This window comes from Phaseolus vulgaris, chromosome 10, assembly GCF_000499845.2.
Source record: "Phaseolus vulgaris cultivar G19833 chromosome 10, P. vulgaris v2.0, whole genome shotgun sequence".
NCBI lineage: Eukaryota > Viridiplantae > Streptophyta > Magnoliopsida > Fabales > Fabaceae > Phaseolus > Phaseolus vulgaris.
This window is the reverse complement of record NC_023750.2, coordinates 32,302,965-32,330,445: the sequence shown is the minus strand read 5'-3', so window position 1 is coordinate 32,330,445 and position 27,481 is coordinate 32,302,965. Positions and strand designations below refer to the sequence as shown.

The following is a 27,481-nucleotide window of genomic DNA, read 5'->3' as shown; positions in this document are numbered from 1 at the left end:
GTCCCTAAAGGAGGACCACGCGATGGGCCACGTGGCGCGCGATCAAGGGTAGCCCAAAAGGCGTTATCATCCCCATTTCAGGGAATGTCCGATCGGTCATTAAGAATACCCTGTGGTTCAGAAAGTGTCGCGTCAGTAATTCGAAAAATTGTTGAGTCAGCAGAGAATGACACGTCATCAGGAAGGCACGCGGATGGTGGGGGCAAGGCTTTAGTCTTTGCGCTGAAGACAAGTCTTCGGCTTAAGACTGGGGGGCTTGTGTACCGTCCCGTATCAGGGCGTTGACTAAGTCAAAGTCAACGACTGGAAAGTCAAAGTCAACTCGAGGCGTCGCCCAAGTGCAGAGACGCCAAGAGGAAGCGTCGCCAAGATAGGACAAGGCGTCGCCAAGGCAAGGCGTCGCCTGGGTGGAGGCGTCGCCCAACCAGGGCGTAGCCAGATCAAACAGTGTAAAAGTAAGGCAATCACAGTATGGTTCCCCGATACCCATGGGTAGGAAAGACCATGGAGGGAGCGACGCCGTGGGAAAGCCTCAGGACCCGATATCTCGGGAAAGTGATAAAGAGAAGGAAAAGGTGGCTTCAAGGCCATAGTGATAGTACCAGAGAAGGGCAGCCTGACTCGTGAAGTACCCTTGCATCTAGTATGAAAAATGTTCTCTCATTGTGTCTCGATGGATGCACTAGGTTGATTGTGGAGGATTCTTTGAATCATCAATAAGTCCCCCTCCAAAGGATTTATTCTCTCTCCTTCCCCCTTTTCTTATGTACTAGGTTCATCCTCACCACTTGTGCACTCATCTTTTCCTTTTAAGAACAAAACCCTTTGGTTTGGACATTGCGCTTGTACATGCCCTCTTCCAAAACATTTAAAACACTTGGTGTCCCTAGCACGGATGGATGGGGTGGAGGCATCTTTCACTAAGGGTTTGGTAGTTTCTTTGGGTTCATCTCTAGGTGTACTACCCTCCCTTTTAAAGTCTTTCTTGGGATAAGAGTTGTAGTAAGAACCCACCCTTTGACTTGAAGTTTTGCGCAAATTTTGTTGTTCAACTTTAATGCAAAGTTGAACCAAGTCATTCAAGTCTTGGTAGGGTAGAAGTTATGCTCTATCCCTTATCTCAAGGTTGAGCCCACTTAGAAACCGAGATATGGTGGTGGTTTCTTCCTCTCTAATGGATGCTTTCATCATGTAGAGCTCAATTTTCTGCCTATACTCTTCCACACTCATGTTCTTTTGTCGGAGTCTTTGGAGCTTGTCCATTAACTCCCTATGGGAGTAGGAAGGTATGTGGCGACGTCTTAGGGCTCCCCTAAGGTCATTCCAATATTCTATGGGAGGCTCCCTATGAAGACGTCGGTCTCTCTCTAGAGAGGTCCACCAATACATGGCATTGCTTTGGAAACTAAGGGTTGCTAAGGGTACCTTCCTCTCTTCACTCACCCTATGGCTAGCAAAGAGTTGCTCTACTTTCATCTCCCAATCTAGGTATGCCTCTACATCTTCCTTACCATAGAAATGGGGTAGGTCTACCCTTACTTCCCTTGGGCTCTCTTCCTCTCTTTGCCTATTTCTTCTAGGGGGTGGTTGGTAGTAATCATGGATTCTAAGGCTTCCCTCCCCTAGAGACTCATTACTCTTAGATGCATGAGTATGAGATTTTTTTGATTTTTGTGATTTCTCTTCTTCGGCTTTAGCCAACTCATTAATTTTAGTCTCATTCTCCAATTGTCTAAATGAGATCAATTGCACAGCTTGTGAAACTTCTTTCAAAAGAGTTTTTATATATTTTACTTCACTTTCAATAGACTTTGGAGAGTGAGGAGAAGAAGACATGGCTAAAGTTTTGTGTATACAAGTATTTTACCTTAAGAAAATTTAGGAAAGTCAAAGAAGGTACTTTTCCAGGTAAGGGAGGTGAGTCACAAAGGACTACTTAAGTACCAAGTCTTTGCCTTAGCCAAAAACTATCCCTCGATGTCTTCACACAAAGCTTTCTCTTAGTAAACTACTTATAACACAATTAAGTTGAGAAATCAGATTTTAATGCAAGAAAACAATGCAAGCTAACTAATGAACCAAGCAAAACGAATTAACCAAAGCTTAAACAAGGCAATCACACATGCAAAGTGTAGCTAAAACAATTAACAATTGCTAATTAGAAAACTCTACACTAGTCGGCCCTAGGTGAGGCTTCTTGGACACTTGGAGCCCTTGAAGACACACTCACCGTCTAATCACGTAATTAAAGAAGTAATTAACACAAGTTAAGTTGCAAAGAAAATTAAAAAAACTCATTGATCTTTTTTTGCTATTGGCACTTCCTTGGTTGTCTTTTCTTGTTGGGCCCTCCAAGTGTTTGTGGTGTTTTGAGAAGTGTTTGATTCTGCCTTTGCCTTTGTTCCCCCTTAGAATTAAGGACTTAATTCTCCAATTCCAGCACCTATCAAGAAGACTAGACCTTACTCAAGTCAAATTTCCACTCACATAAGCACCAATTGAGAATAAATTCCAGCACCAAATTTAGAGGCCAAAGAATTAAAGCAAGAAACAATTTAATTGAAGAAAACAGTACCACACAAATGGAGTTAGATTGTGACAACTAGAAAGAGTTCCAAGAATATTAGACAAGCAAATAAAGGTACTCAAATAAAGGTAGGCACACAAAATGAATCCTAAGAATAGCAATAGAATTAGATTTCAAAATAAAAAACAACACCACTGGAAAATTGTTGTGGGCCAAAGAACGTGTTTTTCCCCAATTTATCCTGAGCCCTTTTAGAATTTGCCTCTGAAAATTGATATGCAAAATATTCAAGATCTTAACTAAAATCTGACGTTGGAATCACTCCAAACGCATGAACCAGTTTTTTCTAATAAATTTTTCAATTTCAGTGTTCAGTTACGCCAATTGTAGCGCCCAGATTGCACACTGCTTTTAAAATATTTATCATTTTTTTTCTATTGACTCTTTTGAGTTGATTTTTTTTTTCTTTTCTGTAACACCTCAATCTTGAATAATCCAGAGAATCAAAAATTTCTTATGAGGGAAAATAATTTTCTGAAACAAAACAGCCAGCACAGAGAATGTAAAACAGGGGATTCTGTAAAAACTGGAAAAAAACAGCAAGAGACCAAAAGATAAACACAATGGAATTGATAAAAGGAATTTGTGTAAGATCTAAACACAAATATGAACTCAAACTAAAAAATAAAAGGCACGAAAAGATCAAGAACACAGCAGATTCAAAGTAAGCAAAAATACCCAAAATCAAGAAACACAAGCCAACAAAGGACTACTTATGATTTGATGACATTGTGGATGAACATGACTTGACAAAACATATATGGATTCAGAAATTAAAAGACTCAAAGATCATAATATGAACCAAATAAAAGTGCAATAAAGACTCAAATACCTAAAATAAAAAACAGCAACTCAAGGTGTATGGAATCCTATCACAAATTGCACAAGGATTGTTCAAGATCAATTGAACAAAGTGCACCGGTTGGATCTTCCAAATAGCACACCAAAACAAAGTAAAAATTAAAAAACAGCAAGACAATTATGGAAAAAAGATGAACAACATGAAATAAAGAAGAACTCAAAATGAAAAGACCAAGAACTACTCATCTTTGAAGAACCTATGCTCATGATACCAAATGATGGCAAATTCATGGAGCTCTTCTCGGAATCATGTGAAAAATGGTGCGGAAGCTATGAATGTAAATGTGCAAGATCCTCCTAGGAGCTATGGTGATCTTGAAGGTGCATGATGTGTATGGAAGTAGGGAGGTTCGGCCAACCCTATGGTAGGTGATGAAGGTGAAGATTAGATCCTAGAAACTAGGGAAAAGCAAAGTATGGTACAATGTTGGCAGCATAACTTTACTCTCATTAATCTTGCAAAATACAAGAGATGGCTTCTCCTTTTATAAGCCAAAGAAGCCGTAATTCCTAAGCTAAGAGAAGATGAAATGCTTCTAAGATGAAATGAAAAGGGCACATGGCCGGCCAAGTAAGCAAGCTTCTAGAATGTGCACAAAATCTACGGTAAATCATGTGTAAGACAAGTTTATACTTTCTAACACTACACTAATTACTAAGGCACCCCTAATGGGCCTCCATGTAAAAATTACAAGGTCTTCTCTTCTCAAAACCGTAGCTTGACCCATGTGTACGTGAAGGTGCTTGGTCCTAGACGGTCTAAGCATCATCCTAGACGCTCCTTATGTAGCCGCCCCTCATCTTGTGCTAGACGCTCTCCTTTTTGAGTCTAGACGCTTCCCACATGGTTCTAGACGGTCTAGACTCGGGTCTTGGCTTCCATGGTGAGGTGAGCTTGGCCCTCTTCCATCAGGATATCTACTAAACTTCCTAAGTCCACAAACGTTTTGATGATGGTGAATTTATTGATGTCGACCGATATCACCATCGGGTCGCCCTGCCGATAATCAACACCCTTGAAATTGTTGTCGATGAAGGTGATGGGTGGCATCCTCGGTCGGAATGATACCGTATTCACCTGGTGCACCGCTCTTAGGTGCTTCTTCCGGTCGCTATCACCACCGGCAAACCCCCCGACGATGGTGTTGATGACTTCCCGGTCGCCTCTCCTCTCATTCTCTCGAGGGGGGTATTCTATACATGGATAGTCATCCCTCCTCGACCGACGCTCGAGTCGACAATCATATTCTTTTGCCCTTGAAGGGGAGTAGTTCATCCGTTTTGCAGTTTCGTCCCATCTAGGGGATTGTCTTGTGCCTTGGCTACATTAGATGAATCGCTGTAGGTGCCCGGCCTGGATAAGTTACACTATCTTATCCTTGAGCGCTTGACATTCCTCAGTGGAATGTTCAGTGTTCTTGTGATACTGTCACCGTTTCCTACGGTCGGCATTCTCTGGGATGGATGCCTTCCTAGGTGGAGGAATCAACTCGGCGCTGAGAGCCTCATCCAGGATCCTCCCCTTCTCGGTTGTCAAGGGGGTGTATCTTGAGAACCGGCTGCCCCGGTTATCCTTGCGCCTGTCTCCCCGATTGGTCGATCAACCTTGACATTGCTTCTCCTCCTTCCCCTTCTTGATGGAGTAGTGCCTTCATCCGTTTGCAATTTCTTTGGTGGAGTGGCGGAAGCTTTCATGGAGGAGAATTGAGCAAGGATCTCACGTAGAGAGCTGGACTCCTTGAAGGTGCATGCTAGGTATAGAGAGTGAGTGGTGAGGCGGTACGAGATAAAAAGAAAAATTGGCACAATTTTGGCAGCAATTCACTCTAGATTTTAATCTTTAAAATACATGAACCAAGCACCTCAATTTATAGGAGAGAGGGCTAAACATTTTGGAGCCAAATTTTGAAAATTCAAAATAAAACTCTCCAATGAGAAGGCGCCATGTGAACTCATGCTTTCCATGTTTAGCTCACACCTTCCATGCTAAATCCTCTCCACTCTTGTGTTGCCATGACGTCCATGTGCTCCATGCCAAGGTATTTTCGTTGTCCAATATGCCCTAGATGTTTAAGGGTTGCATTGGGCTCAAAGAAGCCCAATTGTTACCCTAACTAGTCACTTTTAACCCTAACTAGTCATATTTTACTATTGGCCCAAATACAAGCCCAAAAACCTATACTACTTGGTCCAAATATTTGGTCCAACTACTTTATGCTACTAGGCCCAATACATGGCCCATGAAATCCTAAACAAATTTATACAATTTATTTAAGCTAAAGCTTGGCCCACAAATAATGTTGACTAGTCAGCAGAAACTCAGTCTTCTTTGTTCTTCTGGCCAAAGCTCTAGTTTATGTTATGGATGATGTGGAGGTCTTCTTGGATATGTTTGTACATTCCTTCATCCTAGAGTTTTCCTCTTCATCACTTCTCGCTGCTGGTCACCACCTGGGCCTTGTTGCGGAACTCTCTCAGCTCCTCCAACTGCATGTACTTGGCGACTCTCTTCCTGAGCTCGTCCAAGCTAGCGGTCGGCTGCATGCAGAGGTTGTCGGCAAACGGTCTCGGTCGTAAGGCTGACAACATATGGTTCATGGCCATGTCGGGCTAAGGTTCTGAATACTCATCGCTACTTTTTTGAACCTTTCAACATAGGTCCTCAAAGACTCTCCCTTCTCTGGCGGATACCAACAAGGGTACTGGAGGTCAAGTGGTGCAGTCGGTTTGTGGAAAACTGCGTCTCGAACTTTGGCATCAGTGTCGCGTAGCTGTCGACAAAGTTGGGAGGGAGCTTTGTAAACCAACTAACACTAGTACAAAAAGGTACATTGACGATGGTTAAAAAAAACATGTAAAGACGGTTCCCAAACCGTCGTTATTGCGGGTGTTGTTATAAAGTAGTCATTCTTAACGACGGTTGACCAACAATTGTTATAAATATATTATAACGACTGTTCATTTAACTAACTTTATAAATTGTTGCTAAGTAATAATAAAAAAAATTAAAATATCTTTTAAAGACGGTTCCCATGGGAACTGTCATTGTATGTATGCCTCTTTTTAAAAGAGACGATGACTTTGAAAGGAACCGTCGTTATTTGTGGGTTTTAAAAAAAATTTATTTTGTTTTTTTTATAAACCTCAAACCTGCATAAAATATCCAATTCCAGAACATCAAAACATTTAAAATCATAATTTAAATATGAAAAATACATACAACAAATTATAACATTCTATAAAAAGTTTTGCTAATATATGAAAAAGTTCTATGTTATTCTAATAATTTATCTACCCTAAGGTGTTATACATGGTTACAAAATACTTTGACCATGTTGTTCTCACGTACTCCAATGCTTCCGAACCTAGCGGTTGTTGGTCGTTGAAAAACTGTGAGACATTTGAATTTTTTTGAATTAGTGCTTAAATAATAAATCCCAAATTTTAAAGTATTTTTTGCATTGAGATATTAACTGATCCCAACCTATATCAATTGTAGCTCGCACAATAGTTGACATCCACTGCATAGCATAATAACCGCACTCATAACTTCCAGATTTCCTGTTGGACTGCATGTGAAAATAAATTTATTAAATGAATGAGTTAGACACATTAAATTGAGTGAAAAAATATACTTTAAATACCTTAAGGTAAATCCAAGTGAGTCTTTGTGTGTTTGCACTTCTCCTCCACTCAACATGTTATATCCAGAGTAAGCACTAAAATAATAAGATTTCATGTCAGAATACATAACATTATATAATGAATAAGTAATGATAAATGTTAAATGAAATTGCCGTACCTATCTATAATGTGTTTAAAATAGGTATGTGGTTTTTTATGGAATGAGCAAAACCATGCAGCGGTATGATCTTGAACAGATATGACCAATAGTTGCCAATGACACCTATATAACAAATCAGTTAGTTTCTCTTATTTCAATATTTAGTATTACTTATTTAATAAATAAAGACTTACTTATGGATGTATGTAGCAAAATAAATTTGTTTTCCTCCATTCTCTAAGGAAGTTGTGATATATGTTTGTGTTTCTGACTACTTGTTTCCAATTAATTGAATGACTTAAGGGTCTAAAACCCATAAATATTGTGTTTCCCCTCATCGAAGCATAATCCATAAACATACCTAAATTTCAATAAGTTAGTACTAATATATTTAATAAATCAAAAGTAAAAATATTTTAATATTTGAACTTACATCATCCATAATTGCATAACTGTTATGTTAATCTCTTGATCTTCGGATGCAAGGTCAAACAAATTAGACATGTGAAAGTACAACAGTACATCACTATGCCTTCAAAAAACATTGGCATCCCATGGAACCTCTATGACGTGTGTATATAAAGTTGTAGCAACTTCCACCAATGTCGCCACATGATCATCAATGGAGAATTTTTTCTTCTTTCGTAGAGACAGTTTTGTCTTAGGTTCCTGCTACTCATCAATAAACAAACAAATAGTTAAATTAGTTAGAATGTAATATATCTGATATATAATCTTATTAGTATTAGTGCAGAGATATACTGTAGAGTCTATAGGTCTACTACAATTGGCACCTCTGATGTCGACACCGGAACTACAACATCACCATAAAAGACCTTCTCCACCATGAACTTTATGAAATTAGAAGGAAGAGGCACATTGTGTAACATTGTGACCCCTTCATAACACTTACGTAGGGAAAAGAATCGGCTCAAGGAATTATACTCAACATATAACTCGCATTGGCTAGTTGAGCCAAAGTCATCTCCCGATAGATCAATCGTCGAACAACTCCCTTTAGTGTTGACTTTCTTAATAGGAGCCAGAGGCGGTTCATCTTCTACCATAGAAGGTTGTTGCTGCGAGAGTCCTAAACCCTTCCACCGGTTTTCAAACTCCCTTTCCATCCGCTTATTAGACTCCTCCATTAAGATTTCTTGAAGCTTTTGAGTTACCTCGACCTTTATCTATTCACGTAATTGTAGTAAATACTCCTGGCTAGGTTGACTGGACGATTGTTCCTTGATATGTGATGAAGGTCCAAAGTATGACCGAATCACAACCCCATATCCAGCCACATGAACACGTCAAGGGTTCTCAGGTCGTCCGAGAGCAACATTAAGAATATCTTCATGACCACATGGATGAAAAGTTACATATGTTGATTGCTCAACAAGAGAATCGTAAAACAAATGAAAAGAAATTGTCAAACTTCAACACATTGAATTTAAAATAACACATAGAAAACATATTTCTTACAATTTGTTCAACCGTTTGTTCTGTAGACTTAGAACTCCATGTCCCTGATGGATTTATACGGGCACCCTTCTGTTGAACCAAGTATGTTCAGGCTTTGAAGAATCCAAACCCTTTGAAGGTTGATAAAAGGTTGCATGTGCATGTTGTTGCTGAGCTATCTTTAGATAGGGTCTGGGTAGTTAAATTGTATATATCCATTCTTGATTGAATCCAAAGTGTACCGACCAGGTCACCGGGTGTGATGACGTGTCTCGCAAGTGACGGCGTGGGGCGTGCTCAGCAAGACACGTGGACAAGAGAAAGAGGGATGGTTCAGAAGTGTACATGATCGTCGTTCGAGGAAATGGCGTTCTCCGGTCCACATAGTCGGTTGTCGCCGAATTTCTGTGTCATCGACGTGTTGAATAATGGTTGATCAGGTGGTCTGACATCGCCGAAAGGAGCACATCGCTGGTTTTTCCCAATAAACCTGGTTGAAGCTGCTGGTGGATCTGAAGAGCAAGTTCAGGCGTGTAAGTTTAGTAAGATGATTGTTGCGTCAGCATGGGATGTGAAGGTCGAGTGGGTTGAAGGGGACAGCTTGCCCATCAGCGACAGGATTCCCAGAGCGGACATTCGTCGATGGCAAGGTCTCCTCAACCATAGCATGCATGGCGTAGTAGTAAGGAAGGTGCCACTCGCGACAAGCGATATCACAAAGACGGTGTATTTAGTTGCATCCGATACTCGCCTTGTCTGGTGGTGTTCCAGGGCGCATTACTTGCCAGTTTACTCTTTGAGTGGGAGACTTAGTCGCGTGATTGGCTACTATTCAGAAATAGCGCTCAAGTTACCCCCAACCCAGATGACGACACGTGTAGGGTTGGATGCTACCTGTTCCTCCAACCCAGATGATGCCACGTGTAGGGTTGGATGCAATATAGAAATGACGCTCGAGTTATCCTAGCTCAGATGATGACACGTGTAGGGCTGGGTACAACCTTCGACCCCAGTCCAGATGGTGACACGTGCAGGGTTGGATGTGAGCCACGCGTCCAAAGCGTAACTACCTGGAGAGAGAAAAAACCTAGCTATAAAGGTAAACTTAACAGAATTTGCAGAGGTACGTTTTTCATTACGGCTCATTGCTAGGGGTTGTGTGCACTTTAGTACGGTTTTCTGCAGAGTATATTTTCTCTCAGTTTTTGGGTGTTCTTGTTACTGACTTGAGCATCGGAGCGCCACCGGCCGCAGAGGCGCCATCTTGTGTTTTCAGGTTCTCAGAGAGAGATTTTCTGTGGTGTGGACTTGAAGGGCACATGGTGTCAAGCTGGTGAGGAGGTTCGTGACGAGGCAACGCTTTTGCGCTAGGTCAACCGGCAGGATCATCTGGCGCCCACCGGGGGCCGTATAAAAGGTGATTCCCAACCATAGTTCGTGTTTGTTGAAGTTTTGGTGCTTTCTGTTCCACTGCTCGCTGTCGCAGTCGGTTTCTGGAGTTTTCACCGTTCGTTTGGAGTTTCTTTGAGTTGCTGAGTAAGGATGAGGACAACGCGATCTAGTTCAGTCGCGCCGCCAACAGATGAGGATGTTGTGTCTATGACGCAGGTGATGGATATGATGAGGAAGCTGCAGGAGAACGTAGTTGCATCACGTTCTCAACAAGAAAGAATGCACGAGGCGCTGGTGGCCTCGCAAGCTAGGAATGAGGAGCTCAACAGGGTTAACGAAGAGTTGCGTAAAGCTCTCAAAGAGCGGGAGGAGCGTGCGGTCGGGGACAGACCTACACCCCCATCCCCACCGCATAGCTTTCCCATGCCATTTTCTCAAGAGATCATGGACTCGGTGGTCCAGGCCAATACGGTGGCGGTGAAGGCGTCTTTCACCGGTCTGGAGGACCCTGTGGCTCATCTCACGGCGTTTCACACCCAGATGATGCTCTCGGGGGGGTCGGACGCGGTCTACTGTAAGGTGTTCATGAGCACTCTTAGTGGGATAGCGCTGGACTGGTTCGTCAGTTTGCCTACTGGCCACATTACCACATTTCAGCAGTTTTCCAAGATGTTTGTTGAGCAGTATATAGTGAACAAAGCACCACCGTTGGTGTCTTACGACCTGTTCGACGTGAGGCAGTACCAAGGGGAGTCCCTTAAGGATTTCCTGAACAGATTCAGAGCTCAGATAGTCCGCTTGCCAGGCAAAGATGAAGAATTGTTTGTACACGCCTTCAAAAAGGGTGTGTTACCTGGGCCCTTTAGTAAGTCGCTTATCAGGAGTCACCTCGCCACGTTCGCTGAAATCCAGCGACGTGCCGTGGCTCACATCGCCGCTGAGAGCGAAGTCACCGAGAAAAGGGGAAACGTGGCCCCAACCAAGCCGCGCGCCCAGGCAAGGGCCCAGCCGCAGAGGGTAATGGAGGCGGCGGCGGGGAAGAGGGACCAAAGGATGCGCCATCCTTATGACCCTAAGAAGAATAAGGGGAAGGGGCCGGGGCGGCCAAGAGAGACTAATCGCCCTCCAAGGTATGAGTTCGTGATGGGGTTAGCCGATCTGATCGTCATCCCTAACATTGCTGCCAAGCTCAAGGTGCCTGAGAAGACGACGGAAAAGGTTTTGGGACCAAAACCGGACGTGTGGTGTGAGTTCCACAAGAGCTTTGGCCACTCTATCAACTCGTGTTTGGCTTTGGGACAAAAACTCGCCGAGTTGGTCAAGTATGGATTCTTGAAAGATTACTTGCTGGAGAAGCAAGCGGGCCAGTCAACAGGTTCCCAACCGGCGGGCAATGAAGGACAGCAGCACGAGGTGCCCATTCACGGTGAGATCCACACCATAGCTGGTGGATTCTCAGGTGGAGGGTGTACTGCATCGCAGCGCAAGAAGTATGCAAGGTCGGTGATGTCAGTGGAAGTTTTTGAGGATCACTCACCCGACGTGGACATCATGTTCACCAAAGGAGACCTTAGGGATGTTGTGCCTCACGACAACGACCCTATTGTGATCTCGCTTGTCACGACGGGAAGGACTATCCACCGGGTGCTGGTCGACCAAGGAAGCTTGGCAGATGTAAAGTTTTGGCCGACTTTTGAAAAGTTACAACTATCCCCCGATCAACTGAGGCCATATGGGGGCTGCTTGTACGGTTTCGCCGGCGATCAAGTGGAGGTCAGGGGGTATATTGAGTTAAGGACGACGTTCACAGATGGTTTGGCCTCACGAACAGAGAAAACGCTCCGTCGGCATACAACATACTGTTGGGAAGGCCAATGCTCAACAGGACAGGAGTTGTGCCTTCAACAAGGCACATGAAGGTCAAACTACCGTCTATGGAAGGTTTGATCATCACCATCTGTTCTGACTAAAAGGAGGCGAAGAAGTGCTACGAAAACAGCCTCAAGAACAAGAGATCTGTATGTCACGTAACCACAACGCTGCCCCCTGCGCGGGAAAACCGGCGAGTTTCGGATACGGCCTTGGAGATGGCCGCCGAGGGCGATGTGCCAATGGAAGATATCGAGGCGAGGTCCGAGAGCGTCGCCCGGGTGGAGGGAGAGAGAAACTGCTCGGAGACCGCCAGGGAAGCAGGTATCGCGAGGGCGCTGATCGCCAGCGAAAAGAAGCCTCAGCCAGTGGAGGAATGGCTTGAGAAGAAGATCAACGACAAGACGCTTAAACTGGGGAAAACCTTAGACAGCGAGACACAAGACCAAATCGCCAAGGTGATAAGTAGACACCTGGATGCATTTGCGTGGTCCGCTTCAGACATGCTGGGGATCGACCCCGATTTCTTGTGCCATCGTTTAGCAATGGATCCCCAAGTCAGGCCCATCCGCCAGAGAAGGAGAAAATTCAACGAGGAAAAAAGGCAGTTGATCAAGGACGAAATGCAGAAACTCCTTGCAGCATGCCACATCAGGGAGATCCAATATCCAGAATGGCTCGCCAATGTCGTCCTGGTCAAGAAGAGTAGCGGAAAATGGCGGATGTGTGTTGACATCACAGATCTGAATCAGGCCTGTCCAAAGGATTCTTATCCTTTACCGAGTATAGACGCCCTGGTAGACAGTGCATCAGGGTGCAAGTTACTCAGTTTTCTGGATGCCTTCTCAGGATACAACCAAATCAAAATGCACCCCATGGATGAAGAAAAGACTGCCTTCATGACGGAAAGGTCATGCTTTTACTACAAGGTGATGCCTTTCGGGCTGAAGAACGTAGGGGCCACGTACCAAAGGCTAATGGACAAGGTGCTCGCACCTATGCTCGGGGGGAATGTGCAGGCATATGTTGACGACATGGTCGTGACGTCCCTGGAAAAGAGCAGGCACGTCGCCGATTTGGAAGAGTTGTTCGTTACCATAGCCAGGTACAAGCTGAAACTGAATCCTGAGAAGTGTGTTTTCGGCGTGGAGGCAGGGAAATTTCTGGAATTTTTCTTGTCGGAGAGGGGAATCGAGGCCAACCCCGAAAAATGTGCCGCCATATTGGCGATGAGGAGTCCCGCCACCGTGAAGGAAGTACAGCAGCTCACGGGACGGATGGCCGCTCTGTCCCGATTTGTATCTGCCAGCGGAGAGAAGGGCCACCCATACTTCCAATGCTTGAAGAGGAATAACAGGTTTGTCTGGACGAGGGAGTGTGAAGAAGCTTTCATAAAGCTCAAAGAATACTTGGCGAGCCCGCCAGTTCTATGCAAACCTCAAGCAGCAACACCCCTCAGGCTGTATTTTGCCATAACTGAGAGGGCAATAAGCGCGGTGCTCGTCCAGGATCAAGATCAGGTCTAGAAACCCATCTATTTTGTTAGCAAGGTGCTGCAAGGCCCAGAAGTGAGGTATCAGGCCTTGGAAAAGGTGGCGCTGGCGGTTGTATTTTCGGCGAGGAGGCTGCGCCATTACTTCCAGAGCTTTACAGTGTTGGTAATGACCGACTTACCCATCCATAAGGTTTTGAAGAAACCAGATGTAGCTGGAAGAATGGTGAAGTGGGCGGTGGAGCTGTCGGAATTTGACATCAACTATGAGCCCCGGGGACCGATCAAGGGGCAAATCTTCGTTGATTTCGTGGTCGAGCTGTCTTCCGAAACAGCGCAAAATGCCAAGGATGATTTTCGTTGGGTGCTCTCGGTGGATGGGTCGTCTAACCAGCTAGGTAGCGGGGCTGGGGTTATTTTGGAGGGACCCAACGGTGTGTTGATAGAGCAGTCACTGAGGTTTGGTTTTAAAGCAAGCAACAATAAAGCAGAGTATGAGGCTTTGATCGCCGGTATTCTGTTGGCAAAGGAGATGGGGGCAAAGGTGCTGATGGCAAAGAGTAATTCGTTGTAGGTCACTGGGCAGGTAACTGGCGAGTTCCAAGCCAAAGATCCGCAGATGGCAGCCTACCTGGAGTACGTGCAAGATCTAAGGAGATCTTTGGTTTTGTTTGAAGTGGTGCACATGCCAAGAGAGCCGAATGGCCGAGCTGACTTGCTAGCCAAGCTTGCCAGTTCGGGCAAGGGGGGCAGACAGAGGACCGTTATTCAAGAAACTTTGAAGACTCCTCGGGCTTTTGTCGCAGATCACCAGGTCCTTCACGTTTGCAAATCGACGGAAAGGACGGCAAGGGGCCATAGATCTCTAACGCAGGAGACCTTGAGGACGCCGAGGGTCAGGGCGCGCCCAGTGAAAGAGGTAAGAACGATGCAAGTTTGCGCTATCCACGAGCCAGATACGAGGATAACGCCCTACCAACGCTACTTGGCAGATGGCGTGCTTCCAATGGACTCAACGGAAGCCAGAAAGATAAAGAAGAGCTCCAGCAAGTTTACCCTCATCGACGGCGAGTTGTACAGGTTCGGATTCACACACCCTCTTCTTGTATGTGTACACGGAGAAAAGTGCACGAGAATTAGGGCCGAGCTCCATGAAGGGATTTGTGGGAGCCACATCGGGGGTCGAGCTCTGGCGACAAGGACTGTCCGTGCAGGTTATTACTGGCCCACAATGAGGGAAGATTGCAAGAGATATGCCCAGCGTTGCAAGCAATGCCAGCAGCACGCCGATTGGTACAAGGCGCCCCTAGAAGAGTTGAAATCAATCTACAGCCCCTGGCCGCTCCACACGTGGGGAATCGACATTCTGGGACCCTTCCCGTTGGCGATCAGGCAAATGAAGTATTTGGTTGTGGCGATCGAGTACTTCACGAAATGGATTGAGGCAGAACCAGTAGCCCAGATCACCGCGCACAAAATCCAGAGTTTCGTGTGGAAGAATATTGTGTGTCGTTTTGGCATGCCCAAGCGTCTAGTATCAGACAATGGGACTCAGTTCGCAAGCCACCTGTTGAAGAAGCTGTGCGAGGACATCGGGACACAACAGGTGTTTGCTTCCGTGGAACACCCGCAAACGAATGGGCAAGTGGAGTCCGCTAATCGGGTTCTGCTGAGAGGCTTGAAGAAGAGGTTGGAAAAGGCCAAGGGGTCTTGGGCTGAGGAAGTTCCCTGCATAGTGTGGGCATATCATACCACTGAGCAATCGGGAAGCCATGAAACCCCGTTTAGCTTAGTGTATGGATGTGATGCGATGATTCCAGTCGAAATCCAGGAAAGCTCGCTGAGATTCTAGAACTTCGTGGTGGAAGACTCGAATGAAGAAAGGAGAATGAACTTGGATTTGCTGGACGAGGTCAGGGAGGAAGCACGGGTGAAGGCCGAGGCAGTAAAGAGAAGAGTTGAGCGTAAATACAACTCCAAGATAAAGCTGAGGCAATTCAGAGATGGCGACTTGGTGATGAGGAAGGCCCACCAGTACTAGATGGAGAACAAATTGTCACCCAAGTGGACAAGACCGTTCAGAATAACCGAAGCACTCGGGAACGGCGCCTACCGCTTGGAGACGCTGGAAGGAGGGGCGATTCCTCGCACTTGGAACGCCACCCATCTCAAGTTTTACTACAGTTAAGGCATTGTAAGTAGCAATTAACTCGAATAGTTTAAACAATTTTTCAAGGGGGCACTCTTTTTTCCCTAAGGAGGGTTTTTAATGAGGCCACCCAATAAAGAAGGTTTCGAAGTTTATCGAAGTTTCCCAGTTATTAAGTTTGCATGTTGTTTGTTTTTCAAGCTTGTGGGGAGAGACTTTATTGCCCTTGTGTAGTTTTAAACAATGGTAAATCCAAATCGCATGCATCCAGTACAAAATTTTCGAAACACGAAGTTTTAAACCCTCATCGCCACCCGGCGATTGGAGGTGCAAGTTTAAGTTTTAAGTCCTCATCGCCACGTGGCGATCGGAGGCACAGGAATAAAGTTTTTTAAGTCCTCACCGCCACCCGGCGATCGGAGGCACAAGTATTAAATTTTCTGACCGCCACCAGGCGAGAAAAAGATTTAAAAGACCTCCTCGCCTCGAGCGAGTGTAGGCGAGAAAGAGATTTAAAAGACCTCCTCGCCTTGAGCGAGCGTAGGCGAGAAAAGATCAAAGACCTCCTCGCCTTGAGCGAGCGTAGGCAAGAAAAGATCAAAGACCTCCTCGCCTTGAGCGAGCGTAGGCGAGAAAAGATCAAAGACCTCCTTAAGCGAGTTTAGGTGAGAAAAGATTAAAGCCCTCCTCGCCCTAAGCGAGCACAGGCAAGAGCAGATCACAAGACCACTTTGCGTGAGCAAATTGAGGCAAGTTGAAAGCCCTCAGTGCATCCAGGGGAGGAGGAGATGTAACCCCTGGGCAAGTTGAGGCATCAGGAAAAGTTCTTCTCACCCTCGAGTGAGTTCAGGCAAGATGAAACTGAAAAGTCAGGGTGTTAATAATCTTAAGTATGGGAAAGGAGGGTTGGAGAATAACTCTTTTCCCCTTGAGTGAGACACCAATATTGACCTAGTAAGACCAGTTAAATTAGAAGTTAAAGGGTGGTTGGGGGAGGTTCGCAGAGGGCACCTCACCACCTAAATCATTGTTCTAAACCTCAGGTAGGTAGAGAAGGATCCGAAAGGTTGCTCTACCCCCAGATGAGGGAACAATGATGTAAGTTATCTCAGGGTAAAGACTCGGGGAAGGTAGAGGGAGATCCGAAAGACAGCTCTCCTTCCAAATGAGCAAAGATGAAGTCATGAGGTGGTCCCGTAGGGGACGTTCTCAGTTAAAAGGAAGATGACGTCGCCAGAAGCCCATGGCTTGAGATTGAAATAGAAAAAGGATCGCATGGCGAGAGCCGCATCAGTGAAGTTCTGGGCGACAACGTAGGAATACGTTTGTTCCTTGGCAGATCGGGCGGGAGAGATTTCAGATACTAAGATCGACATACGCCCTTTTTGCCGAGTAAGTGATTTCGTGTTAAACGTTATTGTTACAAAGTAACCGTTTGTTTAAGTTAAGGTGGTTTACAGAAAGTTAAGTACCAATTTTTGCAAAGTATATTGAGTTGAGAAAAAACCAGCCAGTTCAACCAGTTGATCGCACAACAGATAAATTAGAAGACTATATATATATATATATGTGTGTGTGTGCACATGAATATCGAACAGTTTGAGCAGAATGAAGAGTATTACATACAAGTCAAACTTAAATACAAGACTTTCAAGGCAGTAAAGTCGAAAGTGGCAAGTGGGAGCAACAATTATGTTGAAGGCATGATCTTGCCATCTACCACCTCGTTGTATACCGAGAACTCGGAGAGGTCAAGGTCGGGATATTTACAAGCAAACTGCTCCAAAGCTGCTCCAAAGCCGGAAGTGAGAACTTGGGCAGCCTCAAGTTGAAGCTCGTCGATCTTCGTCTTGAACCCACTGTTCTCTTCACGAACCTGGGTGACTTCAAGCTCGAGCTTGTCGGCCTTCTTCTTGAGCCCGCTGTTTTCTTCGCGAACTCAGGCAAGCTCAGTAGCAGTTTCACTCAGTTCTTGGGAAGCCTTATCCCGATCTTGCTCGACCTTTCCCAGAAGGGTTTCCCTCTCAATCGACCTCTTCTCCAGGTTGGACATCTTTTGGACATCGACCTTTTTTGCCTCCTCCAGCTTCGCAACCTTCTCCCTCAAGGGGACAACCTTGCTCTCCAACTCGATGGCCTCCTGAAGCTTGTCATGCAGTTTTCGACGCAGTTCGTTATTGTCCTTGCGCACGCTTCAAAGCTCGTCTTTGAGAGTGTTTTCGACCCGCGAGAACTCTAAGCCTTCCATCATCATGTCGCACTTGACCTTCTCGGCTTCGGCTTTCGCGGTGCTCGCCACCTCCTGCTGGACCCGATTATCAAGTTTGAACTTCTCCAAGGAGTGCTTTAGCCCTTCGCCGATGATTTGGGGAAGACAATCGTCAACCATGGCACTTAGGCGCACGGTGAAAGACTTCAAGGCGTCCTGGAGAGGAGCTGGAAGGCTTGGAGTTGTAGGAGGAGCTGAAGGTTTGTGCTCACCACCACCCTCGCAAGGTTGGATGGCGAGAGGAGCCTCGAGGCGCGGTGGTAAGGCGAGAGTTTCCGGCGCAGCTTCAGAGGAAGTTTGCGTATCAGCAAGCTATTCAGGGGCAACTTCAGCAGTCGAGGCGTTTGAAGCAAGAATGTCCCCAACGGACTCGAAGGGCGTGGAGGCGCTGGGGGGATTCTCAACGTAATCAGGGAGGGCGACCTCAGCTGCTGGCGTTTCAATTGCAACTCCCCTTTTTCTTTTGCAGATCAGCCCGTCCTCGGTACTCTCATCAGCTTCATCCTCTGAAACAACCCTGGGGGCCTTCCTCTTAGCCCTTTTGGGTTGTAATTTCTTCCGCTCGGGGGCGGGAAGAGCAGCGACGTTGGATGGGCCCACCGACGGAGACTCGCCTCGGGCGGCGGTGGCTTCGGCGACTGAGTTTGGAACGGTTTGAGAGCCCGCCGCAAGTTTGTGGAGTTTGGCTATGGAGCGCAGCTCAGCCATCCTGTCTTTTCCTAGCATCATATCTGCACAAAGAGGTCAACAATTACAAACCAGCACAGATATTCAACAGGCGATGAGGCATAGGAAAACAAGCAGTGTAAGTCAATTCATGGAATAAGTTAAAACTATGCGCTAACCAGAACAGTGGCTCCTAAGTAAAAACAAGGTTAGGCGAATTCGAGCCATGGATAGGACTTAAAGACGAACCTATGTGGGCATCCAGTTGACCTTCGTGGAACTCAAAGGTGATGATGGAGGAGGTGGCCAAGGTCACTTTGGAGGAGGCAACTCCCTTCCAGAACTTGCATAAGTCCTTGTCAAGCTCCCCCATCTTCTCCTACCCCCTTGCCCTCCTGAAGCTGGTCTCTTTCTTTCCCTTGTTCACCCAATACAAGGGGAAACCGTCGAGGAGGGTGGGGTCTTGAGCGTTGCAGCACACGCGTATGAACTTCCCTTTCCAGTCCTTATAGGATTGATGGAAGATGGAGAGGATGGACCTCCCAGCAACCCCATTGAGGCTTACCCATAGGCGATCACCCGAGTTTTTAGCCTCGAACAGGTAGAGAAAAACGTCCACTGAAGCCGGATGCCCCAAGTGCGCGTAGATTATTTGATACGCCCTAACAAACGCCCAGCCGTTGGGATGAAGCTGGGCGGGGGCTATGTCAAGCTCCGTCAGAAGCTCCCTCTCGAAGCGAGTGAAGGGAAAGCGAAGCTTGACTTTTTTGAACATGGTGGCATAGATAAAGCAAAAGGGTCCGTCGTCGCTTCCCTGGTTGTCAGTACAAATGGGTTCCCCACGAGGGCAAGGACGAACGGACACCTTGTCGTCGTGTTCTTTGCTGAAAGAAAGGTGAACGGGATCACCTTTCTTGAGGCGGAGGACATCAACATCAGTATTGACGGAGGAGGTCTCACTTAGCAAAGCGGAAGAGGCCCAAGGGTACAATTGCTTGTAGTTTGGAAGGGGTCTCGCAACCGCACTGGTGTGAGGTGGGTGTGGTTGTGATTGGCTCGGTCGAGAAGACGAGGGCCTCACGACCTGGCTCGAAGGGATGGAGGAGGGTTTGGTGTAACTTTGGAGCGAGCCATCGGAAGAGCTGCAAAGAAAATGAAAAGGGAAGAAATGAGACTTTGAAAGCAGAGGGACCCAACAGAAAAGAAGAAGGCAGAGAGGACAAGGGGGGCTCGCAGAGAAAGATCCAGAAACCCTAAGCGCAGAAAAAGTGAAGCAAGAAAAACATCCCACAACGTATGCTCCAGACAGTTAATGGATGATGCAAACCGATTAAAATGCAACAAATATCAGTGGGAGTGATAAAAAAGTTACCTTTTAATGATCAGAAGAGCGTTCAGAAAGATGGTGATTAAGGAGACGAAGAGTTCGCTGGAGTATTTTCTCTAGAGTACTCAGGGGGTTTGAAGTGAAGAAGAAGATAATGAAACAGTGAAGTGGCGCGAAGGTTTTAAGAATTTCGAACGTTGCGAGAAGCGCAAACGACAATGAGTAATAGTTGTTGATGCGTCCACGTGTCGCGCGATCGAAGGATTTGGTGAAATGTCAAAGCAGAAAACAGTATGAGCGCCAACGCGCAGTGCCACGTAGGTCGCCGAAATTTCAACTCTTTAGTCTTTTCGCTGATCAAATCGCAGCTCAAGACTGGGGGGCTTGTGTACTGACCAGGTCACCGGGTGTGATGACGTGTCCGGCAAGTGACGGCGTGGGGCGTACTCAGCAGGACACGTGGACAAGAGAAAGAGGGATGGTTCAGAAGTGTACATGATCGTCGTTCGAGGAATTGGCGTTTTGCGGTGCACATAGTCGGTTGTCGCCGGATTTCTGTGTCATCGACGTGTTGAATAATGGTTGATCAGGTGGTCTGACATCGATGAAAGGAGCACATCGCCGGTTTTTCCCAATATACCTGGTTGAAGATGCAGGTGGCTCCGAAGAGCAAGTTGAGGCGTGTAAGTTTAGTAAGATGATTGTTGCGTCGGCATGGGATGTGAAGGTCGAGTGGGTTGAAGGGGACAACTTGCCCATCAGCGACAGGATTCCCAAAGCGGACATTCGTCAATGGCAAGGTCTCCTCAACCAGAGCATGCATGGCGTAGCAGTAAGGAAGGTGCCACTCGCGACAAGGGATATCACAGAGATGGTGTATTTAGTTGCATCCGATACTCGCCTTGTCTGGTGATGTTCCAGAGCGCATTACTTGCCAGTTTACTCCTTGAGTGGGAGACTTAGCCGCGTGATTGGCTACTATTCAGAAATAGCGCTCAAGTTACCCCCAACCCAGATGACGACACGTGTAGGGTTGGATGCTACCTGTTCCTCCAACCCAGATGATGCCACGTGTAGGGTTGGATGCAATATAGAAATGATGCTCGAGTTATCCTATCTTAGATGATGACACGTGTAGGGCTGGGTACAACCTTCGACCCCAGTCCAGATGGTGACACGTGCAGGGTTGGATGCGAGCCACGCGTCCAAAGCGTAACTACCTAGAGAGAGAAAAAACCTAGCTATAAAGGTAAACTTAACAGAATTTGCAGAGGTACGTTTTTCATTACGGCTCATTGCTATGGGTTGTGTGCACTTTAGTACGGTTCTGCAGAGTATATTTTCTCTCAATTTTTTGGTGTTCTTGTTACTGACTTGAGCGTCGGAGCGCCACCGGCCGCAGAGGCGCCATCTTGTGTTTTCAGGTTCTCAGAGAGAGATTTTTTGTGGTGTGGACTTGAAGGGCACGTGGTGTCAAGCTGGTGAGGAGGTTCGTGACGACGCAACGCTTTTGCGCTAGGTCAACTGGCAGGATCACAAAGCATAAGCATTCTCAAACCTTTTAATTGAAAATTGTTTTTCAAACTAAGTGAAAAACAACCTGTTGTTTTGTCGAAACAACCAATTGTTTTATAACTTAGATGTTTTTAGAAAGGACGAAAACTGTTTTTGATGGTTGACTTGATGTCATACCAAAACAACCGATTGATTCGTGGAAACAACCGATTGTTTGTGTACCGTCCTGGTAGTCGGAAGTGATGACGTGGCAGCGAGCTATTATGTAGGCGTGTTGAGCAGGGCCCATGGCTGGCAGAAGGGAAGGAAGTCGGGGGGCTCGTGTGGTCGCCAGTTATTAAGTTGGCGTGCCCCGGTCTCTAGCATATCTAAACCGGCGGATGCAAACCCAGGCGACCAAATGATCAGAGATCGCCGAAAGGAGGACATCGCCGAAGATGAAGTCAGATAGTCATTTCCTAGCTAGCCAGAGGATGAGGTCGGGAGACAGCTTACCTGAACATACACGGTGAAGCAAGTAAAGTAGATCATGAAGGCGGGCGGCGAGACCACAGGGAAGGTGTGTACGAAGGCACCCAAACTCGCCACTCAGAAGAGATCACGCTCTAAGGCAGCTATGCACTGAGTTGTGTCATGCATAAGTAACTTAGCCAAAAAGCCTGAAGAGTAAGAAGCGGCGCCCAAGTCAAGGATGCTCCAGATGGTGACACGTGTACAGCTGGATGCGAGCCACGTGTCCAGATGTGTAACTGTCAGGAGAGAGAAAGTGCACAGGTATATAAGAGATTCTAACGAACTTCTGAGGTACGCACGTTTAGATTACTTCTTTACGCTTGCGAGTCTTGAGTACGCTGAGAGAGAATTTTGCACGGTTCCAGAGAGTTCTTGAGTTTTTCTCTTAGTATTTGGTGGTTCAGTCGCTGACTTGGGCGTCGGAGCGTGATCAGCCGCAGCGACGCCGTTCTGTCTTTTGCAGGTTCTTGAGGTGAATTGCGGTGAAGGACGGAGGCTAACACGGCGCAGAAGTCGATCCAGGTTTGACGAGGCAAGGTTCTTGCGTCCCGGTCAACAGGCAGGATCAGTTTGTTTTCGGACCATAACAGAAAAATTGTTTTGTGCTTTGAATGAGCATTAAATGATTTTCTAACTGTTTACGCTCTGGTTTTTAATGCTTTGACCAATCTTTAAATGCAATTAATAGTTTGTTAAGATTATGCAACAAACAACTTTGTTTTAAATACAGAAAAACAGATTTGAGTTTTTAAGACTGATTTGAGATTTTAAAAAGTTGAGAATTGCTTAGAGATTGCATTGATCAAAGAGTGTGAGATAGGATTTTCATCTTGTATTGATTTCAGATTTGTTCTATAACAAGAGTAATCCTTTGTACTTTTGAAAGAAACTTTGTGTGTATTGCTGAGAAGTGATGTGTGTTCTTGAGGGGATCTAGATCAGCATTCTTAGTGGTGTTGTGCTGGACCAAAGGAAGTGTGTGTCTTAAGGGGATCAAGGTCACTTCTTTGGTTGTGTTGTAAGTAATCTAGGGTTGATTGCTTAGTGGATTTTGTTGAACCAAGTGGTTTTTAATGTTTTGAAGAATCCAAATCCTTTGAAGGATGATGAAGCCTCTGCTTTGTTTGATGCTGTTGTGCTGGTTTTAGCCTTGTTCTGGGGTAGTTCAATGTTGTAATCAACACTTAGATTAAATCTCAAAGCAATTAGCATCTCAATTTTATCAAAGCAAAATGATTTTCAAACTAAGTTGAAACAACCGATTGTTTTGTCGAAACAACCGATTGTTTTATCGAAACAACCGATTGTTTACACTTAGCTGTTTTGAGAAAGTTTGAAAACTGTTTTTGAATGGTGTTTTTGTTAAGTAACAAAACAACCGATTGATTCGAGGAAACAATCGATTGTTTGTTTTAAAACCATAACAGAAAAACTGTTTTCTTTGACTGAGCTTTAAATGCTTTAACTGTATACGCTCCAGTCATTAAATGCTTTGACCAATCTATTTTAAACGCAATTAAGAGTTTGTTAAGATTTGATAACAAACTATATTCTTAGATATATTCTGAAAAACAGCTTTCATATATTAAGAATCTTGAAACATAGTTTTGATCTAAGAAGAGTTTTTCAAAGTATTCTGAGATTGATAAAGAGTTGAGAGATTGATCAAGGTGCTAAATAGGGATTCTACTTGTATTGATTTCAGATTTCCATCTGTAACAAGTGTAATCTTTGTAAACTGCTGAACAATTTGTTTGTGTGTGTTGCTGAGATTGGCTGTGTGTTCTTGAGGTGTTCAAGATCAGCAATCTTAGTGTTAGCCAAGGAGAGTGTGTGTCTTGAGGTTTTCAAGGTCATTCTCTTGGTTGTGGTGTAAGTGATCAAGTGGTGATTGCTTACTGGATATCCTCAGGGTTTCTGAGAAGACTGGATGTAGCTCTGGATTGGAGTGAACCAGTATAAACAACTGTGTACTTTTTCTCTATCCCTGTCTCTTTAATTCAGTTTGATATTTTGGAACTGGTATAAACAACCGATTGTTTCGCTAAAACAACCGATTGTTTTTCCAGCTTTGTGCTTTTGCTGTTTGTTTTGGAAAAACTGAATCCTTAATCAAGGTTCTTCTGAAGTATTTTCATTCTAAGCTTAAAAGTTTTCAAAAATCCTTCTTAAACAATTCACCCCCCCTCTCGTTTAAGGTCATATATTCTAACAATTGGCATCAAGAGCTTGGTTCTTGAAAGTTATTCAAGTTGATCCAAAAATCTTTTTTCTATGGCTGGAAAACTATCTTTTGAGAAGGGTGCTTCAATCTACAAACCACCTTTATTCTGTGGATTGAATTACAAGTTTTGGGAAGCAAGAATGAAAATCTTTATTGAATCTATTGATCAAAGAATTTGGGACTCAATTGAGAATGGTCCTTACATTCCAAAGTTCAAAAAGGAAAATGCTTTCTTTACAAAACCTTTGTCCAAATGGATAGATGATGAATGTAAGATGGCTCAGCTTGATAAGTCTGCCCAAAATATTATAGCTTCTGCACTAGAAACTAATGAATTTTTCAGAATATCAAAGTGCAAAACTGCTAAGGAAATGTGGGAGACACTCAAAGCTGGTCATGAACCAAAGGAAGCAATGACAAAGAGTCAAGCAAGAAGAAAGAAAAGGCAAAACAAGAAAAGCCTCAATCTTTGCTTAATGGCCAGAACGGAAGATGACTCATGTAGTGTAAGTTCATCAAACTCTTCAAACTCTGAAAATTATGGTCAATTGCTTCAAGCCTTTCAAGAAACTCATGAAGAAGCAACCGATTGGCTCTCTTGAACAATCGGTTGAAAGAAAAGAATAGCTGGCTTGAAAACAGAGTAAAGGCACTGGAAGAGGATTTAGAAAACTCAAAAGTGGATTTTGAAAATCTGGAAATCATTTACAAAAACTCCTCTTGCAAGTGTGATACTCTAGTTTGTGAAAATTGCGAAAATCTTGAAAAGAAGGTCCACTATCTTGTTAAAACAGTGGATAAGCTTTCTAAAGGCCAATCTAACTTTGAGAGTGTGCTAGCATCTCAAAATTTTGTTTTTGGAAAATCAGGATTGGGTTTTTATCCACAAAACAAGCAAGATAGATTTTCAAAATCATTTTCGAAAATGCCAGAAAAACAATCGATTGGACCATCGAAACAACCGATTGTTACATGCTTCTATTGCATGAAAAGAGGTCATTATGTGCGATTTTGTAAAATCAGAAAACATGCTGTTCCTAAAGGGCTTATGAAGTGGATTCCCAAGAAAAATAAAGCTTGTATTGATGAGTATAAACCAAATGGACCCACATTCATAAGGGGACCAAACCTATGTACTTGATAATCTTTTTGTAGGACATCTTGGAGGAAAGAAAACATCTTTGGTACTTGGACAGTGGATGCTCCAAGCATATGACAGGGGACAAATCAAAGTTCCTGAGAATATCCTTCAAGCAAGAGGGTTAAGTCACCTATGGAGACAACAACAAAGGAAGAATACTTGGAAGAGGATCCATAGGAGATGAAAGCATCTTGGTGATTCATGATGTGCTCTTTGTTGAGGGCCTAAAGCATAATCTTCTAAGTATTAGCCAACTATGTGACAAGGGATATCAAGTAATGTTCAAGACAAACACATGTGAAATCTGTCTACCCAACACCAAAGAGGTAATGTTGGTAGGTAAGAGAGTTAATAATGTGTATCTTCTAGATATCTCTACACCATGTTCAATTGGATGTCTTCTATCCAAGCAAGATGAATCTTGGCTTTGGCATAGAAGAATTGCTCATATTCACATGAATTATTTGAACAAGCTAATATCAAAAGATCTTGTGATTGGGCTGCCAAAACTCAAGTTTGAGAGGGATCACATTTGTGAAGCTTGCCAAAAGGGGAAACAAGTGAAGAGTTCTTTTAAAACCAAAAATCTTGTCTCTTCATTGAGACCTCTTGAACTCCTTCACATGGATCTCTTTGGACCCTCTAGAACTATGAGTCTTGGTGGAAATTATTATGCTCTTGTTATTGTTGATGATTTCTCTAGGTACACTTGGACTTTGTTCTTGGAATCAAAGAGTGATGCGTTTGCTGCATTCAAAAAGCTAGCAAAAAGGCTTCAAAACACAAAGAACAGCAACATTGGCTCCATAAGAAGTGACCATGGAGGAGAATTCCAAAATGAGAAGTTTGCAAAGTTCTGTGAGAAGTTGGGGATCCTACACAATTTCTCTTCTCCAAGAACACCACAGCAGAATGGAGTTGTAGAGAGGAAGAACAGATCTCTTGAAGAGCTTGCAAGGACAATGCTTAGTGAATCATCACTTCCTAAGTATTTTGGGCAGATGCAGTGAGCACCTCTTGTTATGTGATGAATAGGGTGCTTATAAGGCCCATCTTGAAGAAAACCCCATATGAGTTGTTCAATGGAAGGAAGCCTAACATCAGTCACCTCAAAGTATTTGGTTGTAGCTGTTTTGTTCTCAACAATGGAAAGGAAAGCTTGGGAAAGTTTGATGAAAAAGCTGACCTTGGCATTTTCATTGGTTATTCTCTCACAAGCCATGCATATAAAGTCTACAACAAAAGATTGATGACTGTAGAAGAATCAGTACATGTAGTCTTTGATGAGGTAGATCGCAGAATCAGTGAGAACCCAAAGATCAGTGTTGAGGAAGACGAACAAAGCATCAGTTTGGAGAAGCTAGATATCTGTGCAGAAAAACAACCGGTTGATTCGCAGAAACAACCGATTGAAATTCTGCAACAGAGTGAGATACCCAAAGAGTGGGGGATTCCTAGAGATCTGTCAGTGGATAACATCATAGAGCAGATAAAGGAAGGTGTCTCCACACGTAGCTCCATCTTAAACTTCTGCACTTTTGTTTCTCAAATTGAACCAAAGTCAATTGAAGAAGCTCTCAAAGATGAAAAATGGGTTGAGGCTATGCATGAAGAGCTAAACCAATTTGAAAGAAATGAGGTATGGTTTATTGTCCCTAAAACTAATGAAATGAATATTATTGGTTCAAAATGGGTTTTCAGGAACAAGCTAGATGAGGATGGAGTGATGACTAGAAACAAAGCAAGGCTAGTTGCCAAAGGCTACAATCAAGAAGAGGGCATAGACTATGGTGAAACCTTTGCTCCTGTGGCTAGATTGGAGGCTGTGAGGCTGCTGCTGGCTTTTGCTTGTATGAGTGGCTTCAAACTCTTCCAAATGGATGTAAAGAGTGCCTTTTTGAATGGCTACATCAATGAGGAAGTCTATGTAGATCAACCACCGGGTTTTGAAGATCACAAGTTTCCTAACCATGTCTTCAAGTTGAAGAAAGCTTTGTATGGTCTGAAACAAGCTCCAAGGCAGTGGTATGAGAGGCTTAGCAACTTTCTGCTATCACATGGTTATGAAAGAGGAATGGTAGACAAGACTCTCTTCATCAAAAAGTCTATTGCAGAAATTATTCTTGTGCAAATCTATGTTGATTACATCATCTTTGGTGCTACACAAGATGGGCTATGTGAAGAATTTGTGGCTGCAATGAAAGGTGAGTTTGAAATGTCTATGATGGGAGAAC

At 44.5% G+C, this 27,481-nt stretch overlaps 1 protein-coding gene across 1 annotated transcript; it reads left to right on the top strand.

The window, feature by feature from the left end:
- The first annotated feature begins 10,232 nt into the window (after nt 1-10,232).
- LOC137817924 (uncharacterized) lies at nt 10,233-11,999 on the top strand. The gene has a single exon (XM_068621150.1). The coding sequence runs from the start codon at nt 10,233-10,235 to the stop codon at nt 11,997-11,999; it is 1,767 nt and encodes a 588-aa protein (XP_068477251.1).
- Nucleotides 12,000-27,481: the final 15,482 nt, after the last annotated feature.

Coding starts and splice junctions, on each gene's coding strand:
- LOC137817924 (XM_068621150.1), top strand. CDS start 10,233: ATGAGGACAACGCGATCTAGTTCAGTCGCGCCGCCAACAGATGAGGAT.